The 25,540-nt window shown below is 28.5% G+C and overlaps 2 protein-coding genes across 2 annotated transcripts in view; one reads left to right on the top strand and one right to left on the bottom strand.

Annotated features, from left to right (window-relative positions):
• The window catches only part of LOC129960381 (LIM domain-binding protein 2-like), a 363,994-nt gene extending 347,322 nt beyond the window's left edge, over nt 1-16,672 (bottom strand). The window contains exon 1 of the mRNA XM_056073793.1: nt 16,581-16,672. The gene's annotated coding sequence lies outside the window, so the exon portion shown is untranslated. The remainder of the gene's footprint in view (nt 1-16,580) is intronic.
• The window catches only part of LOC129960380 (uncharacterized), a 60,139-nt gene that overhangs the window by 6,078 nt on the left and 28,521 nt on the right, over nt 1-25,540 (top strand). The window contains exon 2 of the mRNA XM_056073791.1: nt 223-901. Within this exon, the coding sequence (XP_055929766.1) occupies nt 223-901 (679 nt within the window). The remainder of the gene's footprint in view (nt 1-222; nt 902-25,540) is intronic.

The raw sequence follows: 25,540 nt of genomic DNA, 5'->3' as shown, positions 1-25,540 counted from the left end.
CAACCTGATGAGCAAAAATTTTAGCAATAAAACCAGAATTATATTCTATCAGAGTTGACACAACAGTGTCTTATAGATGAAATCACTCGAATGTAACCGATGAATGATTCTTAATTGTTTTTGATAAATGGTTTCACTAAGCTAAATTATATCCAACCTTTAAATCCCTATCTGCCTGATAAACTAATTACTTATTTAGTTATTTTTGATATTTTATTTCAGGTCATTGTTGTTTCTGAGCCCCGTCTCAAAAAGCAAATGATAGGCCGAAAAAGAGCATTAGAGAAAGCTGTTGAAGGTATGGGACAGCATGGTCTCGTTGGAACATCAGATAAAACGCTGATGAATCTACATGAAGCTCTCAAGGTTGAATTTGAGAGAGCCATTCATCAATACAAGATTGCTGTCCAGAAACTTGATGAGTTGTGCTTAACTCCTAAGCAACTCGTGACCAGATCTCTGTCTTATGGCCCGGCACCAACAAAAGCCAGCCATCAAAGACAGCTGAGTCTCCGACAAGATGAAATCCAAGAGAGACTTATCAAAAACAAATCTTTGTTGAACGTCATTGAACCCACTCTCACTGACCATTCATTAGAACTCTTATTGAAGATTTTGCAGAAAAGAGTTGAGATCGATAAGGATATCATCTTTCAGTTCACTCAACTGAAGAAAGAAGTGAAAGATATCAAACCAGATGCTGTCGTAGCTCCTATACTTATGAAGTTCTCCAAAGGCTGTTCCAGAGTATTAGAATTAATGAAAGAATTAGGCGACGAAGGCGATGATGATGCTAGCAGCAGTGACATATCTGGATATCACAGTGACTCCGACTCAGCTATTGCCAACGGTAGCCTCCAAAGCCGTGGTTGCAGAAGATACAATCTCATGTATCGATCAGGTAAAATTTCATTTTAAACATCAAGAACATAAATCAGATAGAAAGGAAAAAATATGAAAATTTTTAATCATCCATGAAGTCCGTTTTAATATATTTTTATTCATGTTAAATTCATACAGCATGTTAGTGTTCCTTAAATTTACTTAATGCCCATTAATAGTATATATAACTATTATCATTTGAGACTTGTAACACAACTTTTGATTTCATAATCCTTAATATTGAAAAATACTTCTTAAAAGAGAAAACTTATTTTTTGTATTACGTTTATTTTAATTTCATATTTGCTGCTTTATTTAGCAAGCTTAATGCTTTATCTAGAAAGTTTATAGAATGGCGATAGATGTCTTCACCTTGAAGAACTTTAACAAAATATCTTGTCACACGAATTAAGTTGACTTGGCGTTTTGAAAATTCAATTACATTTTTCCTGGAAAAATAAAATGAAATAAAATAGTGCTGGGAAATTAATATTTTTGCATTTATTTGTTTAGTGTCAATGCTCTGTTAATAAAAGGGTACAAAAGAACGACAAAATATGCCTTCCCGTTATTTGGCTACCGAATAAATGATCTTGAATTTGCGCTAGTGTGAGAATGCTCATTCATCCGTGCTATTGTTTTCAATAATTTTAACCATCTCCGAAAGGATCAAACTTCATTTCTAAGTCCACTTCAATTGAAACCCTTAAAATTATTTTTACGCCGCAAACGCTTCTTTAATTAAAAGCAAGCACGAAGCGGTGTATTCAGTCTTGTATGACTACTACATAAATGATCTTGCATTACTTGCGCTAGTGTGAGAATGTTCATTCATCCATAGGTAATAATTTTCATCGGGCACAACTAAATATAAACATAGTTTCACTTTCATGAAGGGAAAAAACTTTCATTTTCTCACGCTTGGCAATTATTCAAGGAATAACTTACTTTCGTTCGCTATTGAAACTATTATTAAGGATTTCTAAAACTGTTTAAACATTTTGAAAGCATATTATTAACCAAAGAATATTTCAATTATAAAATGTATGTAGTTTTTATTCTGTTTCTTCTTCGACATAATACCTGCATTTATGAAATAATTTGTGTATTTTGAATGACTATGCGGAATCCATTTGTTATATTGTTTTGTTTTTCAAGAGTGCAAACATTGATCATTTTGAAAATCAACCTTATATTTATTGCATCGATTCACACAACAAATGAAACGTCTTACTGAGAATATTTTACTGCGGGATCAATGATATATTCCAAATGCAGTAAAATAAATTCAGTTTCTAATAAAATTAGATCCAATCCCTAATATTTTATTTCATGGAAAAACCCTATTGTAAAAGGAAAGGAAATTCCGAATTTATATTCCATTATCATAAAATTTCTTTAGTTTATATTTGATATTAAAAGTTTATCGCTATTATTAAACTTAAATATATACATAATGATCTTTTTAATTATATTGGATAAAATAATTCGGCCATTATATCCAATAGAAAACCGATTTTGTGTATTTAGTATTATTTTACAGTCTGGTCTATATGCTGCTATTTATAATATTATATAAGTTTTTTTAGTTAATCTGTTTAGAGAATATGTTATCCGCTTTCAATTCTGCAATCATTTAATTCGTGTTGCTTATCGCGATCTTCATCACTCAAATGTAACGTAATAAATAATTATTAAATTATAGTTTATTATAACTTATCAAATTTAAAGAATTATTTTGTTATACTTAAGATATTGATTGGTTGGTATGATTTTAGAGGATTGACGATGACCGAATTTAGCCAGATAGAGCCAAATATATCATTAAAGATACAAGATAAAGTTTTTTTTGGTATAAGTCATTTTTTTATTATTATTATTATTCATTTTGCTTACTATGATCCATGGATAAGCACAGATTAGTTAAATCAGTAAAATCCTTCTTTAACATTACGTCACTAGATTATAACTTGAAAAATATATTTTGTCTAATGATCTTTTTCGATTTTGATTGTATTTTGAGATTTTATGAACCAAAAAATTAAACTTGATTGCCGAAAATGAGGTTAAAAATTCGTAATAAAAACATGTTTATCAAAACATTCTTTTCGATTCGCTTTTCTTTCCGTTAACTTGAAAATTCTAAATTTATTTAAAACTGCAAAATGATTTTTTTTTAAATATTACAAATACAATTTGGTTACTACTTCGATATGAGATTGTAATTGAGGCTTAAAAATGATCGTGATTCCATTCAAACTCAAGAAAATAAAATTTATCAAAATGGATCAGCAACGAAATAAAGCAAAAGGAACCCCTTACTAACAAGCACCTTATCGTAATTTCCTTTTATAAGCAAGTACTTTCGAACTAAAATTCATTATCATTTCATATTAATTTAAATTCTGACATAAAGTACCTTATTGAAACTCGGCTACTTCAAAACGTAAACAAACCTTTATTTAACCTCTACTGAAGCACTACTTTTGGAAAAGCTGTTAAGCAGGCTTCCGCGTTTTTGACATAAATAACAGGATTTTTTAGCGGTTTTGCTCAAAGCTGTTAAAATGTAGATAACCAGGTCAAACGAGAGATGAGAATTTGGCGGCAATTTAGAGGTCACGGCTACACACACAGCACAGTAAATCATAACCTTTTATTTTCTTTCCGAATCGCTCAAATGTGAGTCATGAGGTGGCTGGCACGAATCATTAGCAGATGAGAAAAGTAAATTAGGCGAGTCACGTACTTTTCGAGTGGAGTTTTGAAAACTACGATTACGGACGGCCTAGCTTTACTTAAAATTACTCAACGGTGTTTCAACTTAGTCCTTAATTTTCAGGGATAACAAATCATAACAGAAAAGTTTCTACAGAAAGAGAATTGAAAAACAAATCGAAACACTTAGTTTTGAAAAGGCATTATTTATTTTGATAGTTAAAAAAGCTAATATCTGTGTTTATAATTGATATTTTAATGATCTAACCCCTCGTTGAGGTTCAGATATTTAAATATTTATAAAATTCTTTTTTACGTTAGCTGGATGAAGACATAAAATTTAAAAAAGAAACTTGAATATTTTTTTATTTTACAATTTTATCTATGCCAGTTTTTCGGAACATTATTTGCGAGTTGTACTTTTTTGTTTGTTTAAAGTATATTTTAATTTCGTTTCTTTAAAAAATTCCTTATTCGCTTCAACTTAAATTTGAATCGCTAAACAAAATTGTTTTCGTATTGAGAAAATAAATAGTTTATTTTTATAGTGACAACAACAAAAAAAAACTAAATGTTTTCAGATTAACAAATTAGTGTTGATTACTATTTATGAAGGTAAGACTAAATTTTTCGAAAAGTATATAGTATCTAATATGATTAGGATACTAACATAATAAGATATGATGAAAATTAATAACATATTTTTGTTGTATTTTTTTCATCATATCCTTCTGATAGTAAAAATTATTAATCAATTTAATCTAAAGAATTAAGGAAAAATTTTATATAATTGTAGTAAACTGTGAAATGCCATCATACTTGTTAAGTGGTAGAATATTTGGATTCAGGTTCGAACGGTAGTAAAGCTAATTTATATGATCTATTAAAATTAATACCATTATTTCACAGCAAATGATTAAAAGTGTTAGAACTTTCTTGTACTGATTCTGTACAAGTTTTATTTCCTCGAGAAAAAAATTAAAAATCTTTTTAACTTGATATTTTAAAGCACAAGTTATCATAGTGCGAATTAAATAAAGTTCTTTTATAAGCAAAAACATATTTAACAAATTACAGTATTCCCTAAAATAATTTTAACAAAATTCAACAAAAGCTTTTTTTAAATGTCAAGAAATATTTAATAATCATTTTTATAAAGGTAAAACTCTTTTGCTTTTGAAGATTTTTTTAATACCAAATATTCTATTGCTTTGAAATATATTTCAAAATAAATATCCATATTATTTTAGTTTTATACTCTTTTTTGCATTTACCTTAAATGTATTAAATATAAATACTATGGAAATTATGATTTAAAAATAAAAGAAACCGTTATCCAAAGCTGTAAAGAAACTAACAGATGTAGAAATTTAAAACTTAAATCAATCGTTAGAATTCTACAGTCATTTAACTCTTTTCTACAGAAAAGAAGCTATGTTTTTAAACTACTTAAAACAGAATGTATCATTAATTAGCTTCACTTGACGTCATTTATTCAACAATAAGCTGTTGTCATCTGTTGTTAAACTATTCTATTTAATTTGGTTTGTTTCATTCTTGTAGAGATGGAATTCTGTAGTTTCTTCTCTACCAACTTCCATATGCGCTACAGTTTTAAAACTTTGCTTACTTGTATATTCTCGATAAAAAGGCATTTAAAAAAATTTAGAACATAATTATCAATGAAGGGAATGATTAAATTGAATTTTGATTTAATATTAGAGATACCATCTAGTGATGCCATTTGAGAAAAAGTAATTCCAAGATTTCATGATATTTGTAATAATGAATTATAAATTAATAATTAAATAGTTGAAAATAATAAAAATAAGAAATTTCGTTCTTTTACCACACGAATAAAAGTATTATTAAAAGTTGATTTTTTTTATTTTAATTTATTCAATCCAGTTTTCAATGATATATTCCGCAACTCAAAACATCCTTTCTATGCGTAAATTTTTCACGATATAAAAGATATGAAATGCCCAAGAGATGCTTTTCTACATCATTCTAAAATATGCTAAACAAAACTCAAAACCATTCGTGGAAATATTAATTATAGATTATATGCAAAGCTAGCTCTTAATTTAACTTTCATACGATATAAATACAAACAGGACATTTTTTTAATATTTTACACAGGCAGAAAAAAGACAGTTATTTGAAATTGAAAAATACTTATATTATTGTATTAAAAGTAACAACGATATTTATCTACCACAGCATTCAATAAGAGTAATAAAATTAAAGAAAATCATTAAAAAATTAAATTTTGTAAATATTTTGAGTTAATTTTTATTTATTATTCCTACGGAGTTGGTAGCACGTAACAAACGTCTCTGTAATAAAAAATATATCAAGATGCTACGTTGATATTTTGTCAAGCTTTGCAAGAGGGAAAAATTTGCTGCTGTTAAGCTTTTAGTATAAAAACCAAAAATGATTGCTGTTCGAAATACTTTTCCAAATTTCTATTTAGCAATCTTGAAACTTCAAAAACATGGATTCTGGAAATAGAAGGTAGTTTTAAGCTTTCATCGAATTTTGTTGTGCAACTTTTGCAATTCTTCAAATCGTGGTTTCAAAACTTTTGTATAAATATTTATTATCTAAATTATGAAAAATGAAAATTAATCTAATAAATCATTGAAATAGAAATTAAATAATAATATTCATAAAAAAAGTTAAAACAACTTAGTTTACTCTTTCAAATGGTATTAGAAAACTCAAATGGTTTTGATATAAATAGATAACGATATTAAAGAAATTAATCAGTTTAAAAATAAATATACTTTGAAAAGTAACCAGTTGCTCTATAAAACATATGAATTGTTGAAAAATACTTTTGTTTGTATGCTATTCAAACTCGGTTTTAAGGACAATCTTCTTTTACATTCGTACTTTTTATTCTGCAATATATATATAAAAGGAAAACACTGCAATACCCAGAAAATGAGATGGCGAGATCTTTCTGAATATGGCTTGTTTTGGTTTAATTTAATTTAGTTTAATTATCTTAATATCCTGTTTTGAAGCAACGAGAAGGCCATTTTGAGGCTGACCACTTATTTGAACCACGATCAGAGGACGGAGACGACACTTTGAACTGTCACCCTCTTTTTTGAGCTTTCATACCATATCGGTGAATCTACATTTGACCCAAACCGCTAGACTTAGAAACTTCTGTTTACCAGCTAAATTTCACTTAAAAAAAAACACTTTTTATAGTTATGACTGTCTATGTAGTCTCTAATACTCAATAATATAGATAGTATTTGATATATAATTTGTACATTGGTGTTAAATTTTTGGATAAATCCTTTTACGGGGGAACTGTATATCAACCTGTCCTTGCTCATATAATCAAGAAAAAGGTAATAAGCTGCGCAAAGGAAATATGACATGGGGCTAAACTATCACTTCTAAAAGTAGTTTTGTATAAAAAAATTTTTAAATAGTTTTGTATAAATATTTTTTGTGCCACTCGAAAGCATCTGGAGTCACGAAGGCAAAAAAAAAAAAAAAAAAAAATATTTTCGATAACAATTTATAAATAACTTTCTTTTGTGCAAGTAAACAGAAAAATCGTTATTTTAAAATGCATTTTGATTTTAATATGCGTATGTGGTTATGAAGATGTTCCTTAAAATTTCATAATAATATGACCACTGCATATACTATTTGCCTATTAGCACTTACAATTCGTGACGGATAATAAGCTGAAATTCTATAGTAATGAGGAATCACTAATCGTTTGCTTTGATAGATATAGTAGATTCTCGGAAATCCAGCAGATATCAGACAAGGGAATAGCCGGATTAGCGACAGCACTTGATTAGTAGAAGTTTAGTTGGGAAAAAACGCGCTTTAGTTTCAAAGCCTATGCTTTTAGCTCAAAATATTACAAAAGGTACCAAATTAAACACAGAATAAAGTTTACACAATCGACATTGCAAAATATAATTCAAAATCTCAATTTACGGTGCCCCAAAATTACTAAGATTCGCATGAAGTAACTTGTTTTCTATTTAACGCTTCCCTTTTGTCCTTCCGAAAACGTCACACAATTAGAAAAACTGGAATGATGCAATGCCGGATTACTAACAATCTATTAAACCTATTAAAAGCACTAATATCGGTATAACTATCAAACATTTTATGCAAGTTCAATATAAGCGAGCAAATTGTTATCTCGCAAAAGTTGGGAGTTATATAAAAAGTCTTTAGATTTAATTGAATTGCAAAGTATAGAGGAAACCAGGGAAATCAAGCCATCTTAAGGAAAAATTATTTTTTGGTATGGCATAAAGCATAAAAATATTTAAGTATTACTTAGTTTTGCAGATTCTTACACATTGAGTAAATGTTAACAAGAGTCAAAGGCATTTTGAATATTGTTTAAAAAACAACTTTTAAAAACTTTTCATAATGGCATGATTCGCATGATGATGGTACCTGGGTAATTACGTCAAACAATGCTCTTGAAAACTATAAACAAGGAACTTCAGACAAAAATGGAATTAATAAGTATCAATTACACTTATTTTATAAGTGTCAATTAAACTAGTATTTTATTGCACAATTGTTTTTATATTGTTATTAATTGTTATAAACAAGAAACTAAATTTATTTCAGAATTAGATTATGTTTCTTATAGCCGTCAACAAAACTATTTTCTCTGACAAAGAAACATTTATAATTATCTCCAGGATCAAACAAACTGCAATCTACTTGAGCCCATCTGCCACAGAAAGTAAACCAATATCATATTTAATTCACAAATTTTACAAGTCTCTACATCTTTTGAAAAAACATCAAACGAGTGATAGGTATCATAACGCGAATCCTTTTCATCTAAATTGTCGTCATTGCGGAAGATATTTTAAGTGTTAATAGACTTTTAAGTATTAATAGTCTTTTTTCTTATATATATCTCTCAGAGAAGTACTTGGAATATTAAACCATAAGGTCATGCCTTTCACTGAGTCCTCATCCGACATTTGCTGATGACCCTAGCTGTTTTAAGTGCGTCATTTGTCCGTTTTGCCATTTTAGTAATCCTTTTTTTATGCGAGGCATTTGAAATGGTAATAAAAAGATCCTTGAGGTGAACAGAGTTATTGGGTTGTTTCTCTACAAGAACGGTATAGCCCAAGTTTTGAAAGCGCCATTACCTGGTAGGACAATATGGCGGACGAATACACTACGAGTGAAGATGCCTATTCATAAAAAAATGATAAACAAATAAAAATGAATACTAGCAGAATGCTGCACATACTAATTATGAGTGTAAATTAATAAAGAAATACATTTATGAATAAGTCAGAAATTATACGAAGACATCAAAAAAATAATATTTTTCACAATAGCGAACTCAATTTCTAATCTGAATTTTGATGACATGGAGACAATTTTCTCAATTGCTAGCTAGAATTTAACACATATGGGGATTTCGATATAAGCTATAGTTTGCTGCGCACATAGCGTGGCTGCATTACCCTTTATTGCCACTATTCCCGCAGTCTCTTCTACACACAAATAGGTTATTGTATAAAAAGAGTTAATTTTAAATTGGTTTACAATAAATATAAGCATTTATATTTTCTTGATCGTATTTGGTATTTGAATACTCTACGAAATTTAAGAATTAGATTAGATTTCTAATGCACTTTGAAGTACTATAAATATTCCATTTCCCTCACTTTGAAGAAATTCCAAATGAAATTGAATGATCATCCGAAACTGAAAACGCTCCTTTATCCTGAATATAGGAAAAAAATATTTAAAAAACTTTTTAATAAATGCATCATTTTGTTAACTAAAAGGCACCGTTTGCATGCGCACAAGCATGCTCAAAACACATGAGTGCATTCAAGTCTCTGACTGAATTTCATCTGTCTATCTGAATTAGAATTTCATCTGAATCTGAATTTAGAAGATCTGTCTAATGAGATTTAGCATACTTATCTTATAAAATGAGTAAGTATTTTTAATTAGAATTCAGTTCTTCAATTTTAAATCTTTATCTGTATCTTTACGCATACATTAAAACCATATTTAAAAATTATTTCTCGTTACTTCAAATTCACATTCAAGAACTAGCTGAAGAGTTGGAAAACGAATCAACCATTTTTTTTATGATGCTCCTCATAAAATTAATTTTTAAACATCTCCATTTTATAAGTTCGATTGCAGATAAACGTGCAGAAATAGGGAGTAAAAACTAATTTTTTTAAATATGCATTGATTTACTAAGCAATTGGCGTTCAATAGAAAAAAACAAATATTATGTTGGCATCTAGATTTTAGGTTTTCGACTCTTTATATCTCATTTCTCTCTTCTTTAACATCGAAGAGTCAAGTGAAAAATAATTTTTTACACTAATTTTTAAAAATCACATTTCATTTTATCATGTGATGCTTTATCTCTGATAAGCTCTCATATTACTCCGTTAATCTTGGAGAGCAGTTAGGCAGATCATGTTTTTTTTTTCTTCTGAGAATCTCTTCGTGTAATGAAAACATTCATTCGAATCCCTTCCCACTTACCAATGAATACAATTTTAAACAATTAAAATTGATTTTTTATAGTAAAAAATGCTATATTTTCTAGTTTTTGGAGCAAATTTGTTTCCTTTTCGAAGTTTATACATACTATTATCATTTTGTAGGAAAAAAAGAAATTAAGGTTTTATCAAAGTAAAGACGAAAAAACTTCATTCTATCAAAAATAGTTACATTTTTAATGTGTTATATCATGCAGAAAGTTCAGGCATTTGGATATTTTAAAGCCTCCGAGCTATTAAAATTTCCTATACATATAATTTTGACACAAGGCATAGTTTATCAAAAAAATTGCGACAAACATTAGGAATTATTTATGCAATCGAACTATTAATCGGACATTTTAATGTAATTACTAATTTCATATAAAATATTATTCTCTGAAATCACTTTTTTAAATACCATTTGTAAACATTAGCTACTATAAGCAATATTCCAATATATATTTTTTATTGTATAGAATACTACCTGAGCATTAATTATCATGACTTTATGTAATATATGGCTTCAAATTGTAATTTATTTAACATGAGTTTTGGTATGAAATTCACTAGAATAAGTTTTTAATAAAGAAATTAATAAGTAATCCATTTGAAAACTCTTTTAACTTTCATCGAATGCGATGAAATGATGCTTGAGTAACAAAATTGAAATAATTTGGGATGACATGTTTTATTTCAATGCTTTTCTGACTTATGGTTACAAATATAAATAAAAATAATTCTTTCTGATTATTCAAGATTTTTAAATGCATATTATAACTTATTCATGCGAAGAGAATAAAACATTTTTTTAAGAAAAGTTTTTATTCTTGATGTTAATATTATGATATTCTTATTTCAGTCAAAGTTTTCTTCTAATGCGAGTTTTGCTTCAAAGAAGCATTTTACTAAATTATTAACAGTAATACCTATAATTTTTCCTTATATTAAGATGCATTGTTAAAAACATATATTAAAAACAATACATTTTTCCGAACGTCATTAATATAAACGTTGAATTAATTCTCAATCTTGACATATACTGAGAAGAAATTCTAAAATTTCTGAATTTTTTTTAAAAATAAATCTTATTTTACATCGATATTTTATTGCCATTCAACTGAAAAGGTTAATGCTAGAAATAGAAAATTTTAATGCAGGAATTTAGAACTAAGAACTAATTTATGTGTTATATAAATTCTTTCCCGTTTCCTTTAAAACAACTTTTTTTTTCCTTCATTGCACTTTATTTCCTTGAGCATTCATTTAGAAATATTCTCCCTTATAAATAATCACTTTGTCTTATTAAAAAAGTATTAGACAGTTTTTTAACTTCGTAATAAAATGAGTATTGCTTCCGAGTACGTGATTTGAAATTGAAATACATATATATACACTGAAACTGACCTTAAACCTTTTCTTGATTGGTCTACAACCTTAACATTTGCTTTTTCAGTAGTAGAGAACCATGCTAAGATTAATAGTTAAAAAAGGAAGATGTCAGGGGGTTTTTTATTTGGTGGAAAGTTAATTGAATGCTTGCTGTGCGAATTTCTAAATAAATCCTGACAATTGTCATAATATATCATATTCTTCAGCTATTAGATACATTAATTATAATCTCATTTAAATTTCAGCAATTTTAATGATTGGAAGTTAGGAATCTTACAGCACATGTACTTCATGAAAAATTCTTCACAAAGTATTGTATTTTCTGCTATTTTCGAATGAAAAATCATAAATTTGACATTAGGCGTATCTCTTAATAAATTTTCGAATTTTCTAATTCAAATGAGATAATTTTTGAAAGTTCAATTAGAGATTTTTTTGGTAGATAATAAAGAAATACTGTTGTACATGAGCACAAAGGCACTGATTAACAGGGAAAACAAGTCTTATCTGAAGATTTCTCAAAATGACTTGGCGTATCTTCATGCAAAACTTCAGGTTTAACAATTCAGTTTCTTTTAAATATTATTAATGATGTTAAAAAACGTTAGTCACAAAAATTATCATATGTTTCAATATAAAAAGTATTTCCATACAGATACTGGTTGTGATATTCGAGCATCTTTTTCGTTCAAAAAATAATTTAAATATTACATCGTTCTATTTTTTAAATGCCATTTTGAAGCTTCATTATCAAGATTATACACCACAACAATTAAAGAAATGAAAAAAGTAAGTAATATAAATACTTACCTTATATATTCTTATATATCCAATTTATCATGGGATAATATCAAGGCAAGTTTGTCTGAAATTCTAAGATTTAAACAGATTCCTTAAAACTCTTTAAAAAAATTAGATATCTATGTAATTACTCTTTATCTTAAACACAGTAATAGCGCATAAAGTACTCTACAAAGTAAGCACATATTACTTGCGGAAAAGGATTTTAAAAAGAGAAATTATATATATACATAACGCTAGTGTAAATGGCCCAGTAATCTCTCTTATTGCTTATTACCGAATGACAATACAAACAAATGTTTGTATTGTCATTGACACTGTCAATGACAATATGAACGTTTCAGAGTGTTTCAATAAACGATTTTACAGCTATATTTATTAATTCAAAGCTTTGTCAATTAATGTAGCAGTAAAATATTGTTAGAAATGCTCTGGAAAGAGCTCGCCGTGCTCCCCAAAACTCCATTCACTCAGAGAAAACAAGATATATAATAAATAAGAAAATAGGCGTCAAACAGAAATTTGAATCGAGGGTGAAAATAGGCTTCTTTATCATCGGATGAATACTGCCTTAACTATGGAAATAGATGACCATTTCCAAAGCTATTATCACAAAAAAAATGATTTTTACTCTGTTTTAAAATATTACCTTTTAAATGATAAAAACTTCATTTATGTGCATTTTTTAAACAATTTTTGAAATTCAATTTAATACATAAAATGCCATAATGGTTTTAAGATTATGAAATTCAAACTCATCTGTCAAAACATTCAACCGTGTGCTTTTGCCAAAGAAAATTTTTTTATAAAAAAATTGACTTCTTTGAACATTAAATCCGAAATAAGATTTTCACTTCCACTTTTATCTCGTAGTATATACAATTTATAATTTGCATCCACAGTATTTTCAGCAGATTGTTTCATTTAAATTCATGTTTTTCAATCATATGAAGTAAGAAGATGAAATTTTTAATAGATATATTTCATATTAATCTTTTAATATCCTAAAAAGTCAATAATATGGACGAAGAAACTCATCGCCAAAGATGACTTTAAAAAAAATCAAATACATGCTACATCGATATAAAATCATGGAATAATCAAAGTAAATGTCAGATTACATGAATAATTAATATGTTATCTTAAAAATTTATATTAATCATAATTATTTTCAAAACGTACTATAATTTCTATGTTAATCCATCTAGTAAAAAATAACTGAGACCGCAATCATCAATTAATTTATCCATCAAAAAAAGCCTTTTATTTGCTTGTAAAATTACTTACCAGGCCATCCAAATCGCTTTCCTTTGTTTATGTACATTTTTGACAAATTCTTTCTAACTTGATCTAATTCTTCAAAGGGTGCACGAAATTTAAAAATGCCTCCAGAAAAAAAATTATTCTCAACATGAAATATGTAGAAAGGAAAGAACTAAGTTTGTATCTTATAATAGATGCTTAGAAAGTCTTAGAAGTGTCGTTGATGATAAAAGAACTAAACGTGCTCTATTCTTTGGTATGCCCTTTTTTCCCCTTTCATAATATTACATGTTTTCTATAAGTTAATTACGTATTAACTGATCGCATGTTTAAAAGACATCGAACCTTAATGTGTGAGATTATCAAGAATTACACTCTATAAACCACTTAAAAGGCCTTCTTAGCGAATGCAAATCATTAACAAATCTATTATTCCCTATCCACTAATCAAATTAAACACTGATGATAAAGTAAATAGAGACGTTTTCCTTCCTTATGGGATCAATCAGACTTATTTCTTTCTCTTCTAACTTTCTATTTCTTAAGTAAATATTTAGAGAAATTAAGTTGAAATAAATTGATTCGCGGTTTGAATTTATAACATTTTTGATATGATTATTTAGTTAAATTTTCTCTCAGAATGCGAAGATTGTGTACGTTGTATTTACGTCTGCTTTCAAGTCAAGGATTCTTAAATGATTAACATTATTAGTGTCATCTTATTTGTTAATAAAAAGCAAAGTAATTCAGGATTGTGACTGTAAATATCATTTCGGATTTCATAATAGAATTGGAATATTTTCCTTGGAATACGAAAAGGTTAAGAAGCTCTGATCAAAAAGTTGAAAACGTTTTTGAATTTTTTGAAAAGCATTTTTGTCTAATAGTTCTGCTACTTGGTTGTAGTGCATATCTATAACCATAAAAACTATTTGCATAGTCTTTTATTTTCCACGAGCTTTGGGTCTAAAATTTTCCACGAGATATTTAGGGTCCTAATATTTATCAAATATCTTTTAAGTACTAAGGTTTATTATGCGTTAAATATATGAATAATATAGATCTTCATTAGTAAGTTGCCCTATTACGCATTTTATTGTTTGAAAAAGAAACTAAAATTTGTAAACCTGCGGCTGACGTGCAAATAAAAAAAAGAAAAAAAATGGTATCAGTGCTAGTAGCTATGTCTCATGTAAAGTAATAATAAGAGCGATCGCACTTGCTATTATACATATTTAACAATCGTATACGTCTTAATAACTAAAAATAAATTTATTAGAAATCAAACGGTACTCTACAAATGTGGATTTTTAAAACTGTTTTTATCATCCTATAAAAAGTACTACTAGTATAAATAATCACAATTTACGAATACGCAAATGCATATAGGTAGATCTTTTATTATTTGATTTCATAACTGATTTTCTTAACTTGTTATAGTAACAGAAAGCCTATTATGCTTAAAAATGAAAAGATACGGCTTCTATAAAAAGATGTGGCAATAATTATATAAAAATTAAAGTATAGTAAAAATAAGCTATATTTTAAAGTTATTTCATATCTATATAAAACTCGAGGCAAAATAATAAAAATAAGCAAGCATTGTATAAAAAATTCAGATACAATTAGTCCCATTTTGTCTACAGCATTTTAAATAATGAGCTTACAAGGAATTGAATAAAACTATTCCTTAAAATATATAAGGTTTATTATGTTTTAAGGAATAATTTTATTCAGTTGCATATGAATCTAATCAGAGAATTTTTGATATTTCTCATTTGTAATTGGATGTCGGTTTTAATGAGATTCAAAGAACTTAAAATATTGATTAATTTGTATACGATCTTCAAAACAAGAACTCGAATAAAAGAAATATTTTATGAGCAAATTTGATTAAATGTATTTCGAATTATTTTATTTTACCACCGCTTTTTAATTTTAAAAAGCATCTAGATCTCACCACTCTGGTTTAATACACTTGAAGAAATATAAAAGAGTTCCGTTTACATGGCACTTAAATTTCGGTTTAATATGTTTAGACATTCGCAAATATGAACAAATATTTCAAACTATAAAAAAAAATGTTTATTATCTTGTCTTTCAAAATTTTAAAGAGTGATTATGCTAATTCTTCAGTAAGTTACAACGCACGTATAATATATAAGCCAATTAATATCGAATTAATCAGTCAGAAATGTGCAGAATCAAGAAATAAAAATATGTTTATTTTACTTTCACATTTTTTTTTGCACATGTTTTAATTCTATTGCATATGTTTATTATTTAAAAAGAACGCAATTCTCCATATACTATTATCCATGCGTACATATACCTGCATAGATAATTTTCTAAAATATAAATTTAAATAAGATTCGAACTTTTAGGCAGAGACATCATAGCATGATAATATTTTAGGCATAATTCGTCTATCTTCATTTTATTTTTAAAGTTAACTCTTATTTCTATAACAACATACAAAAATATTATTTAATATCGTTGCACAGCTCGTATGTATAAATCCAGTAACTAAAACAATGATTATTGTGAATTTAATTTAGGAATTTAAATAAGGAAAAAAAATGTGCGGAAATATAATTGGCAGCACTAAAAAAGCTTTTTTTTATTTTTTAAAGCTGTAAAAATATTTTTCTGCAATATGTTCAAAAGTTATTTAAAGAAAAGAAAATGTTTTTTAATTAAAGATGTAATTAAAAAATTTTTAAAAAAAACCTTTCTTATGAACACCTATTCCTTTGAAAATTACTGTGAACCAAATGGACACCCAAGGTCAAACGGTCTGCCATGTGCAGGTGTTTCGAGTGATTTTTTTAATTTTTTTATTTAATGCGCTAGAGCAAGTCGCAATTTATAAAGAGTATGCCAGCTTATTAATGTAACACACTCTACGAATTCAATTTTCATGGCATTTTGTGACAACTTACCTTTCGTATCAATGGTTAAGTGTAATATGAAACTTACTTATCTTTCATCTGCTGGAAAGTTTCTTGCCTCTACGGAAAGTGAAATTCCAATGTACAGCCACAGCTGCGACTCAAGTTTCTAGGTTTAGGACATAAAGCAGAAAGAATGATGTAAACCACACCACTGCCCTAGTCTAAGTTTACCATGCTGCATTCTGACCTTTGATCTTTTAAGGGACCGTACAAAAAGTACCATTTCAAGTTGCAGGTTTGAGCTTTTCTTTCATTTACATTATTTCACAGTTATGTGGAAATTCATGAGCTATTTCAGTCAAATGGAATGCTTTAGAGGGTTGAATATTTTTGCTCCTTGTTTCGTGTAGTAGTTCTCATCATTTAGTAGTAGTAATATTTATTTATTGAGTATACATTTCTTTCCATTCAGACATAGTTTTGCATTCAATAAATATAACCGCAAAAAATTTGTCAAGTTTACCTGAATACACTCGTTGCCATGTAATAGCCATGCTTGTTATTTGAATCTTCTAATTAGATAGCATGGACCCTCCTTTGCGTCCCTTAATTATGGTAAAGAAAAGGTCATCTAATAAGTTAGTTTTTGTGAATTAATTAGACGGTAGTGGTGAAATCACAGCCGAGTCATGCGGTAGGTATCGTGTAAATAATAAAATTATGGCAATGGAATCTAAACTCTGATTATTTGAATGCCTTCGTTACTTTATCAATGTGTTAGTTAATTTTTCATAACAACAAAAGGCCAATGGTAATAAAAAAAAAATTTCTGCAGCCAAAGAATTTTTGTAAAACTGTTATAACATTTTCCTACCTACTTATATAATTTAGAAACTTTCTTTATTAAATAGAAATTCCAAAAATTCATATTCAAAAATGTTAAAGAAAAGGGGCGCTTAAAATAGTTAATTATGGACAAATTGGTTTAAACCTAAGGAGACACTTATGCGATTTCAACAATAAAAAGAAAAACAATCAATCTCTTAAAAAAAAGTAATGTCTTTCTTTCTTTTTAAATAAAGCGGTTTTCAGAACATGGTTGACAGGTCAGTTGTGATTATTTTTATAGTAGATAAGTTCTAAAATAAGGATAAATTTTACGGAAATATTTATACATTAAACAGCTCAGAATACTTCATTATTTTATTCCAATCTGAATCGTTCTTGAGCAAGTTCAATCTGTTCTTGTTTCAATTATATTTGGGTTCGAAACACTATACTTTTGGGAAGACTCGACAGTTAACAAACAAAAGTGGTAGAGTTTGTATCTGCGAAATCAAATTTATTATAATTTGGACCAGACAAGGTTCAGGAATAGAGTAGGACAAAGCTTCAAAAATTAAATGCATTGCTCTATTAAATCGTGTCAGTCAATGAATAAATAAATGGCAATTCATAATTTTTTGATTTTTCAAAATGCTCACCCTTTGAAATAATTTTTGAAAAATTAACTATAGAGTTTTACTCTATGACAACTTATAATTCTCGAAATAACATAATAAATGGATTTCATGGAAAAAAATAGTTTATTTTAAGGATAACAGCCTATGTTGATGTATGCCCCTTAGTAAAGCATTTTGATATTGGAAAAAATCGTCTCAAAACTGCCTCATCACTTCAACTTTTAGTTATCGACGAAAAAAAATACATAGTTACTTGAGTAAACACTTCATCGTCTTACAACATCATTCTTTGCAATTTTTACATTTCCCCCTTACAACTGTCGCTGTAATCGCTAATGTAGTCGAAGTGAGGGCGCATATTTCCAATTCCTTTCGAACTTAAGAATCGAGTTGAGTAAATACGGAAATCCTTGAGAAATGGCCGAATCAGATTGGGATTCATTGCTAGCTGAATGTGACGAAGCTCTGGGTAAGTGTGAACGCTTAGTTATACTCACTTTTTTTTTTTTTTGTTTAGTTTTCAGCTAACAACCATATATGCAACTATATAATTTTTTTTTAATGGAAAAGAACTTACTGCAGTTAGATAACGGCTATGGTCGGTAAATGGCTGCAAGGCTTATGAGTGACAACATGAGATAGGGTGAAAACCGTTTTTTTTTTTTTTTTTTTTCCCATTCTGAATGTGAAATAAAGTTAGTAATTTTTTTTTTATTGCAGTAAACAATTTTACTCGTATCCTTTGAAGATGCAAGTATGTTCTGTTTGATAATCTTTAAAATTTTATTCGCATTTTAAAAACTTCGATATATTATCCGGTTTTCAGTGATATTTGTATAATTCAGACTTTCAAAAGCAATTGTAAACCTATCATTCTACGAAATAACAACTAAGGCAATTTTCAGTTATTGCGTAATTAATCACATATCTTCATTAAATTCATTATTTGCTCAAGAAAAATAGCTATTGAATTTTATTTAAGCAAAAACGATAGCAACGTATATAATTTGCCCATATATTATTTTTCGAGATTAGCTCTATTTTGACACCGACTGCAGAATTTTGAAATTATCTGATTCATGCATCTAATTGCCGAATCTTTAGATACTGCAATTCGTAACAATTTAAGACCATCATTTGGACATACTTAAGCATTTCAAGTGTCTTTTCCGTTATTATATAGATGGCAAGAATGATAAATGCTCGAAATAAAACAGACATCCAATTAGGAATTTAAATAAATTCCTCATTTCAAAAGATTAATTCAAAATGTCCATAATGATGATTACTGATCAAAAATGTGTATTTCATTCGAACATAATCAGTGATGAAAACCTAAATTGAGCATATTACATTGGAATAATACACAGATTTCCAACAAGGATTATTTCATTGGAATAATCCTTATTGAAGACCTGAAAAAGAATTTTGAAAGGTCAATTGAATTGAATACGCTTTTCTTACAAACAAAGCAGAAATAAAATGAAATATCCAGTTAATGTTTGCACTCGTATCTAATTAAAACTCTGAACTAGAATCGAATGGTACTTTTTCAGTTTTGGTAGGCAATAATAATATAGAGAATAGGGAATTAAATCATGAAATTCGAAGCAGAAAAATCAAGACTTAAACACCTATAAGTGATGAAGAGAAATAAAAAGTAATATGAAAATTAAAACCTCTGTTTATTAAAGTTCATTTGATAGTTCATTGAGATAAAAATTGGCCAAATTTACTTATATGATCGTATTCAAGCATAATTCAAATCGAAATCATTCTGTTATATATCATATAGAAGAATTTTTTAAATAAGTATATTTCTTAGAGATTTTTCCAAATTAGAATACACATTTTTAATAACATTTAGCTCTGGAGACTAAGGTAAAACAAGCAATTGCATTTCACAATTATATAATGACCATAGCTTCGTTTGTATGTATGGGATCGTTGTCTTGAGGAAAAATAAAATGTGATCCTAAAATAAATTTTCAGCACACTTTTTTTTTAATTCTCTACTGCATTTGAAAGTACACAACCCTTATACAAGGACTCACTCCCTCATGTTCCAATATGGAAAGATTTTTTAGGGGGGGGGGGTGAGATCAGAATTAGGCTTCCGCCATACATGGCTTCCGTCATCGCTTCCAAAACGTTAAATTTACTTTTGTTAGTGAATGTGACGTTATTCCAAAAGTATGCAGGTTCTGAATTATGTTCATAGCTAAATCATTTTTTTTCTTTAACTTTTTGGAAAAGGAGGAATTTTTTTTCTAGCTACATGACTATAATGAATAGCTTTCCTGAGTGCCCTTCTAATTGTGTCTACTAAAATCCTTTTGCTACAAATGTCGGTGTAACAATTCCTACGGCACTTGTTTTAGGAATTTGTTTTATGTTTGTCTAATAGTGTTTCTCTTTTGCGCAGAACTAAGAATTCCTTTTCTCTCTCTATAAAGATCATTTTTTAGTTCGAACCTTTAAAACTTTTGAATTTTTTGCACACTTTGATGGCTACACTGAACATTATATGCAATTTTACAAAGAGATTTGTCTTCTTCAGACATTCGACATGTTTCTTAGTATAAACACTTGATTCGGTTCTAGAATTCATTTTCAACTATTTTCCCATGTATAACAAATAATGCATAAATTGAAATGACGCCAAAATAAATTACAGTGTCAAATTTATTTTGGTGGTCTATTTAAAGAAAAGTACTGGTAGCCAAATTAAGAATTTTATGAATTTTATACTCAATTTTGCGACTCTCAAATTTGAAATTTCAACATAAAAATGTAGCCAATTAAGTTATTTCCTCGCTTTTTTTCTTTGGTTGATACATTCTTTAATGGTATTTTAACATTTCTGAACTTAAATGAACATTTTAGACGCTATTTTTGACCTTTAATGAAGGACACGAGTGGCATATGCTCCGTTTCGAGAGCTATAGTATGTCAAGAGAAATCGCAGCGGACTTTCTCTTAGTTTATTAGGAATTTCATTAACTGCTTGGTCTTCGCTTGGGACATTTTATTGCTAAACGTTATTTTGCTTCAAATTGTTTCTTGGCGTCATCCGCTGTTTTTTCCCTTCTCAAATGAAAGGAAGTAGTAAAGAGTAGGTTGCAGTGAAGTATAGTAGTTCTCCGATATCATTACATCCACACAAGTTTATTGAATTAAGGTTGAATCAGGTAGTATCCACTTCCTGAATCCACCGAATCTTTGCATGTTGTTCATTCACAAGTGAAATGATATAATTCAAAGCTGTTAAATTTTACTGAAGAAGAAAAAGGAACTTATTTTTATTGCAACTAAAAACTTCGGAACAATTAGCTTTAGTTCTGTCATAAAACTCTTTGGATTCAAGAGGCAGATAAGTGAATTCAGTCAATTTATCGTCCTCCATCCCTATAAATATAAGCCAAGTTTCGGTTATGACATTTTTCTTATAGCACAATTTATCCATGTCCATTTAAAACAGTATATGTAAAAATGTGTACTAAACTCACTCAAAATATTTTAATTTTAGCCCTCTTTCAGCCACTAACAATAAAGCAATTTTCATAAAAAATAAGAGTTTACCGCCCAAAGTTTTGATTCAATATGTGATGCATTTAGCATGAAAACTGTCGGATTACGAATAGGAATAATATCTGATCTCAAAATCTGGCACTATTCTTGATTATCGCATCATTACTACATTTGCAAATAAGACTAACTTTAAAAAAAATGTGTTGCTGTTTTTGTTTCTATCTTACGAATTTTCTGTAAAGACAGACCTTTCTGATAAAATAACTCATAACGCAATCTAGTAGTCTTCCAGATACTTACACATATCTTCCTGTATAAAGGCACACAACTGAGTGTAATAATATTTAAAATGAATTTTTTGGGGTTGCATTTTCATTGAGGAGTAGTGAGAAGATAATATATGTCAAGCTAGAAACGTCTCGGCGCTTTAACATTTTCTCTAACAGTACTAGTTTGCACATGGAATTTAATAAAATTCAAAAGAGGAGGATATAATAAATGGTTTATGTGCTAAAAAAAAAGACTATATTCCATACATAGCAAAGGAAGTTTTCAGAAGCGAATTTTTAAAAATCAATTTTGAGAAAATATCTTTAATTTTAACTGTTCTATCTATTTCTTATTTTTTTAAAAATCTATTTGCTCAAAAGTGAAAGGCAAAACAATTGGGAGCATTTCTTCATTTAGGGACAAAAACCAAGGAAATAGGAGCTAATCTATTCTCGTATAATTTTCTCTTCTACATTATGTAAACAATTGACCAAATGCCTGATATTAATACTCCAGTGCCAAAAAAATGTTATTTTAAAATGAATAAAAATGAAGTAAATATTTTTTTAAAAGAATAAACGTACTTAACAATCATTAACTGTTTTCGTCATTCCACAGACTAGTATTTATTGATATATCCGATGTCCCTCAAAATTAAAATCATATGCGATGTTTTTAATATAGTATAAAATATTAAAAACATCGTACATTTTTCTGAAAGTTTTGTATAAAATATTGTAATATACAAATCCGTTTTTAAGGCGTATGTATTGGAATAAAAGAGAAATTTTAAATAATAGTGGCAGTGGTTTAGTTCAAAGTCTTAACTGTTATCTAGCAAAGGAGTACTTATCTGCAATTTTTCTTACTTCAAAACCATCTGCGTTAAATTTTCTAAAAAAAATTCATAAAAATTTGAAAAAAAGCACAAATTAAATTGGATTCTTTGAAAAGGTAAACTTTTTAATTGTATAATGGTATACATTTTTTTTTTTTGGATTATTTTCCTCCGAAGTTTCTGAGGAAGAAAGTCGAAATATTACTAATTTCTCATAGCCTTAAGTAGCTGTTATCGACGTATATCTTGTTTTATGTGCTCGTAAGGCCTTAATATTTTTTTATTGCCTCCGTTTCAGCGATTGAATTATGTTAATTTTTAGGCATTATTAAACCAATATTTTGAAACAAATGAAAACTTGGCAAAAAAAAGTACGCTTTAAAATAACAAATTTAAAAAAAAGTGATTCAAGGATAACATCAATTTTAATTTAGTTAATTTAAGTTAATTAATTTTAGTTAATTTATTGAAAATTAATAGCGATTAAAAGAAACATTGTGCAAAAATGGGCTTACAATATTTCGTTTAAGATTATTTGTTCTGAAACTGCTGCAAAAATAAAAAGGTAAAATTTCGGTTAAATTCTAGTTAAGGGAATATTTAACTAAACCTTTCAATTTGAAAATCTATCAGCAGTCTTTCTTTTGGCTTGAGGAACAAGTGCATGAAGTTTGGTCGAGGAGATGATGTAGAACATACGTGCATTGCCATAATGACTTTTGTTTGTATTAAGATGAGCCACAGAATTTTTTTTCTTAGTAGCCGACATAGTTTGAAAAAGTTTCAATGGGCTATTCATCATCTATCAAAATATAACAACCCAAATTTAAATCATAGATTCTAGTGTCTAGCATCGCCGACTAACACATGTTCATGCATTGTTTTTCTTTTCCTGGCATTTCTTTAAAAAAGCATTCCTGACTGAGTGTACTTCAATGCATATCACTGGAAATCAAATCCTTTAATGAAGAGATCATTCTCTAATACCTTTTGTTACATGATGAAACTACTGTTATTTCAGCAAAGCTGAGAAAGAAATGCGCCATTTGTATCCGCTTCAATGATGCATACAAACAGCAATGTCGAGGTCATACTCCTCAGAGAAAGTCGATGAAGATAGTTAAATTTGAAGATATATCTATTTGATCGAAATAACATGAGCTCGTATCCGATATCAGAAAGCTGGATTATATTTCAGAAGTCGTGACTTCATCATTACCGGCGACCTTACTGAGAGTAGTTTGATCTAGTTTTGGTAAACTTGGCAACATATATTTCTTTTTTGAATTTTTTTCATTGACAATTTGACTAAAGGAAAAGCGGAGGGCTTATTTGTCCAATGCTATTTAGGATTTTTTAAAAATGAAACATTTCTGATGATAATTTATCAAATATAGAGATGAAGAGAGAAATTAGTATCGTATATGTATGTTTGTTTTCTATTTTATATAAATTGGGATAATTGACAAAAAGAAGAGCTTCTGATTTAATTTCATTGAATAATTGATGTACGGAAAGGAGGTTTTCAGGAGGCTTGTAAAGTTTATTTTTAAAGTGATGTAAAAATCGCATTTTATGCCAATATACCCTCAGAAATTATTGGGGCAAAAATTGAGAGGTTAACGTTTTAATTTAATTTTTAATAAAAAATTTAATTAAATTTTGAAAAAAAAATCTAATTGATCATCTATTGCCTAAAAATAATTACCTGCCAAATTTAATTATTCCTAGGTCCAGAAGTCTGCCTTGTGGACGATACTGCATGATTTTTAGTCATGCAACCCACATTATGCAATTTTCAGATAGTATGCCAGCATATAAACATCATCATGCCCGAGTAACACCCGAGACAAGCCGATAGTTTCTCATATGTATAAGTCAATGTAAATTTCTTAAATATTCTTCGTAATGAATTTCGAAGAAAATATTGACCATACAGGCAGTTCTCGTCATCTTAAAATTATACTTCACACCTTCGTAAATGAAAGTAAGTGATAAAATAAATGAAATGTAAACGAAATGAAAAAGTGATTGTAAGTGAAACAATATAAATTTTTTATAATTGTTCCATATAAATAAATTTTATTTAATTTTTTACTTGGTACGATAAATGATATAACAATCTCCAACGTGTAATGGTACACAACAGGATTTTGCCAACGAAGCGAAATAAGATATATTTGCCAATTGCATATTTTGTTTCGCTTCGTTTTCCTTTTAAAAAGCATACTGTACACGTTATATTTCTTTTAAAACAGTTTTATGGCTGTCCTGAAAGCCCAAAGGTGGAACATTGCAAATAGAAATACCAGATACATTATACATTGCAACGTTGTAGAAATACCAGAATAAGCGTCAGGTACTATTCTGTATTCATTCATTGGAACCTATAATACTGTAGAGTAATCAGTAGTAATTTATCTGAGCTCAAGCGAATAGTCAAGCTAATTCTCTTTAGAATGTAAATATGCGAGTTCTATGAGCTTTGTATGTTGTTGCGGTTATTTATCACCGATTTCTTGCTTGTGTGTTGCCATTTATTGCAAATTATGTTTTGTGTACGCTTTGTCTGTGTTTTGTTGCCTGTGTTTTTCTACAGAATAAAGAGGAGTTATCCTTTACTGGGCCAAGTGCACTTTGCACCAATTTGGGATTTTTCAATGACCTGATATTATTCGGGAGAACGCTGATTTAACAATGCTGACACGAAACAAAAAGCGCAACAATCACGAGTTTACTTGTAATTGGGCAGCAACGTTTGAGTTTGACGACACGACTGAACTCGTGACTAGTCAATAATGTGCGAACAATTCGATCCAAATATACAAAGTAGATCGTTTATTTGCGGAAAACTTAATGGACTTGTACAAAAATGTGATCTCTGAAATGCATTTATCAAATAATACTTGCTAAAAATATTAAAAAATGATCCGACTTTCGACG

This window comes from Argiope bruennichi, chromosome X2 (assembly GCF_947563725.1).
Source record: "Argiope bruennichi chromosome X2, qqArgBrue1.1, whole genome shotgun sequence".
Taxonomy (NCBI): Eukaryota; Metazoa; Arthropoda; class Arachnida; order Araneae; family Araneidae; genus Argiope; species Argiope bruennichi.
Note: the sequence above shows the minus strand (reverse complement) of the source record. Positions and strands in the feature narration are given on the sequence as shown.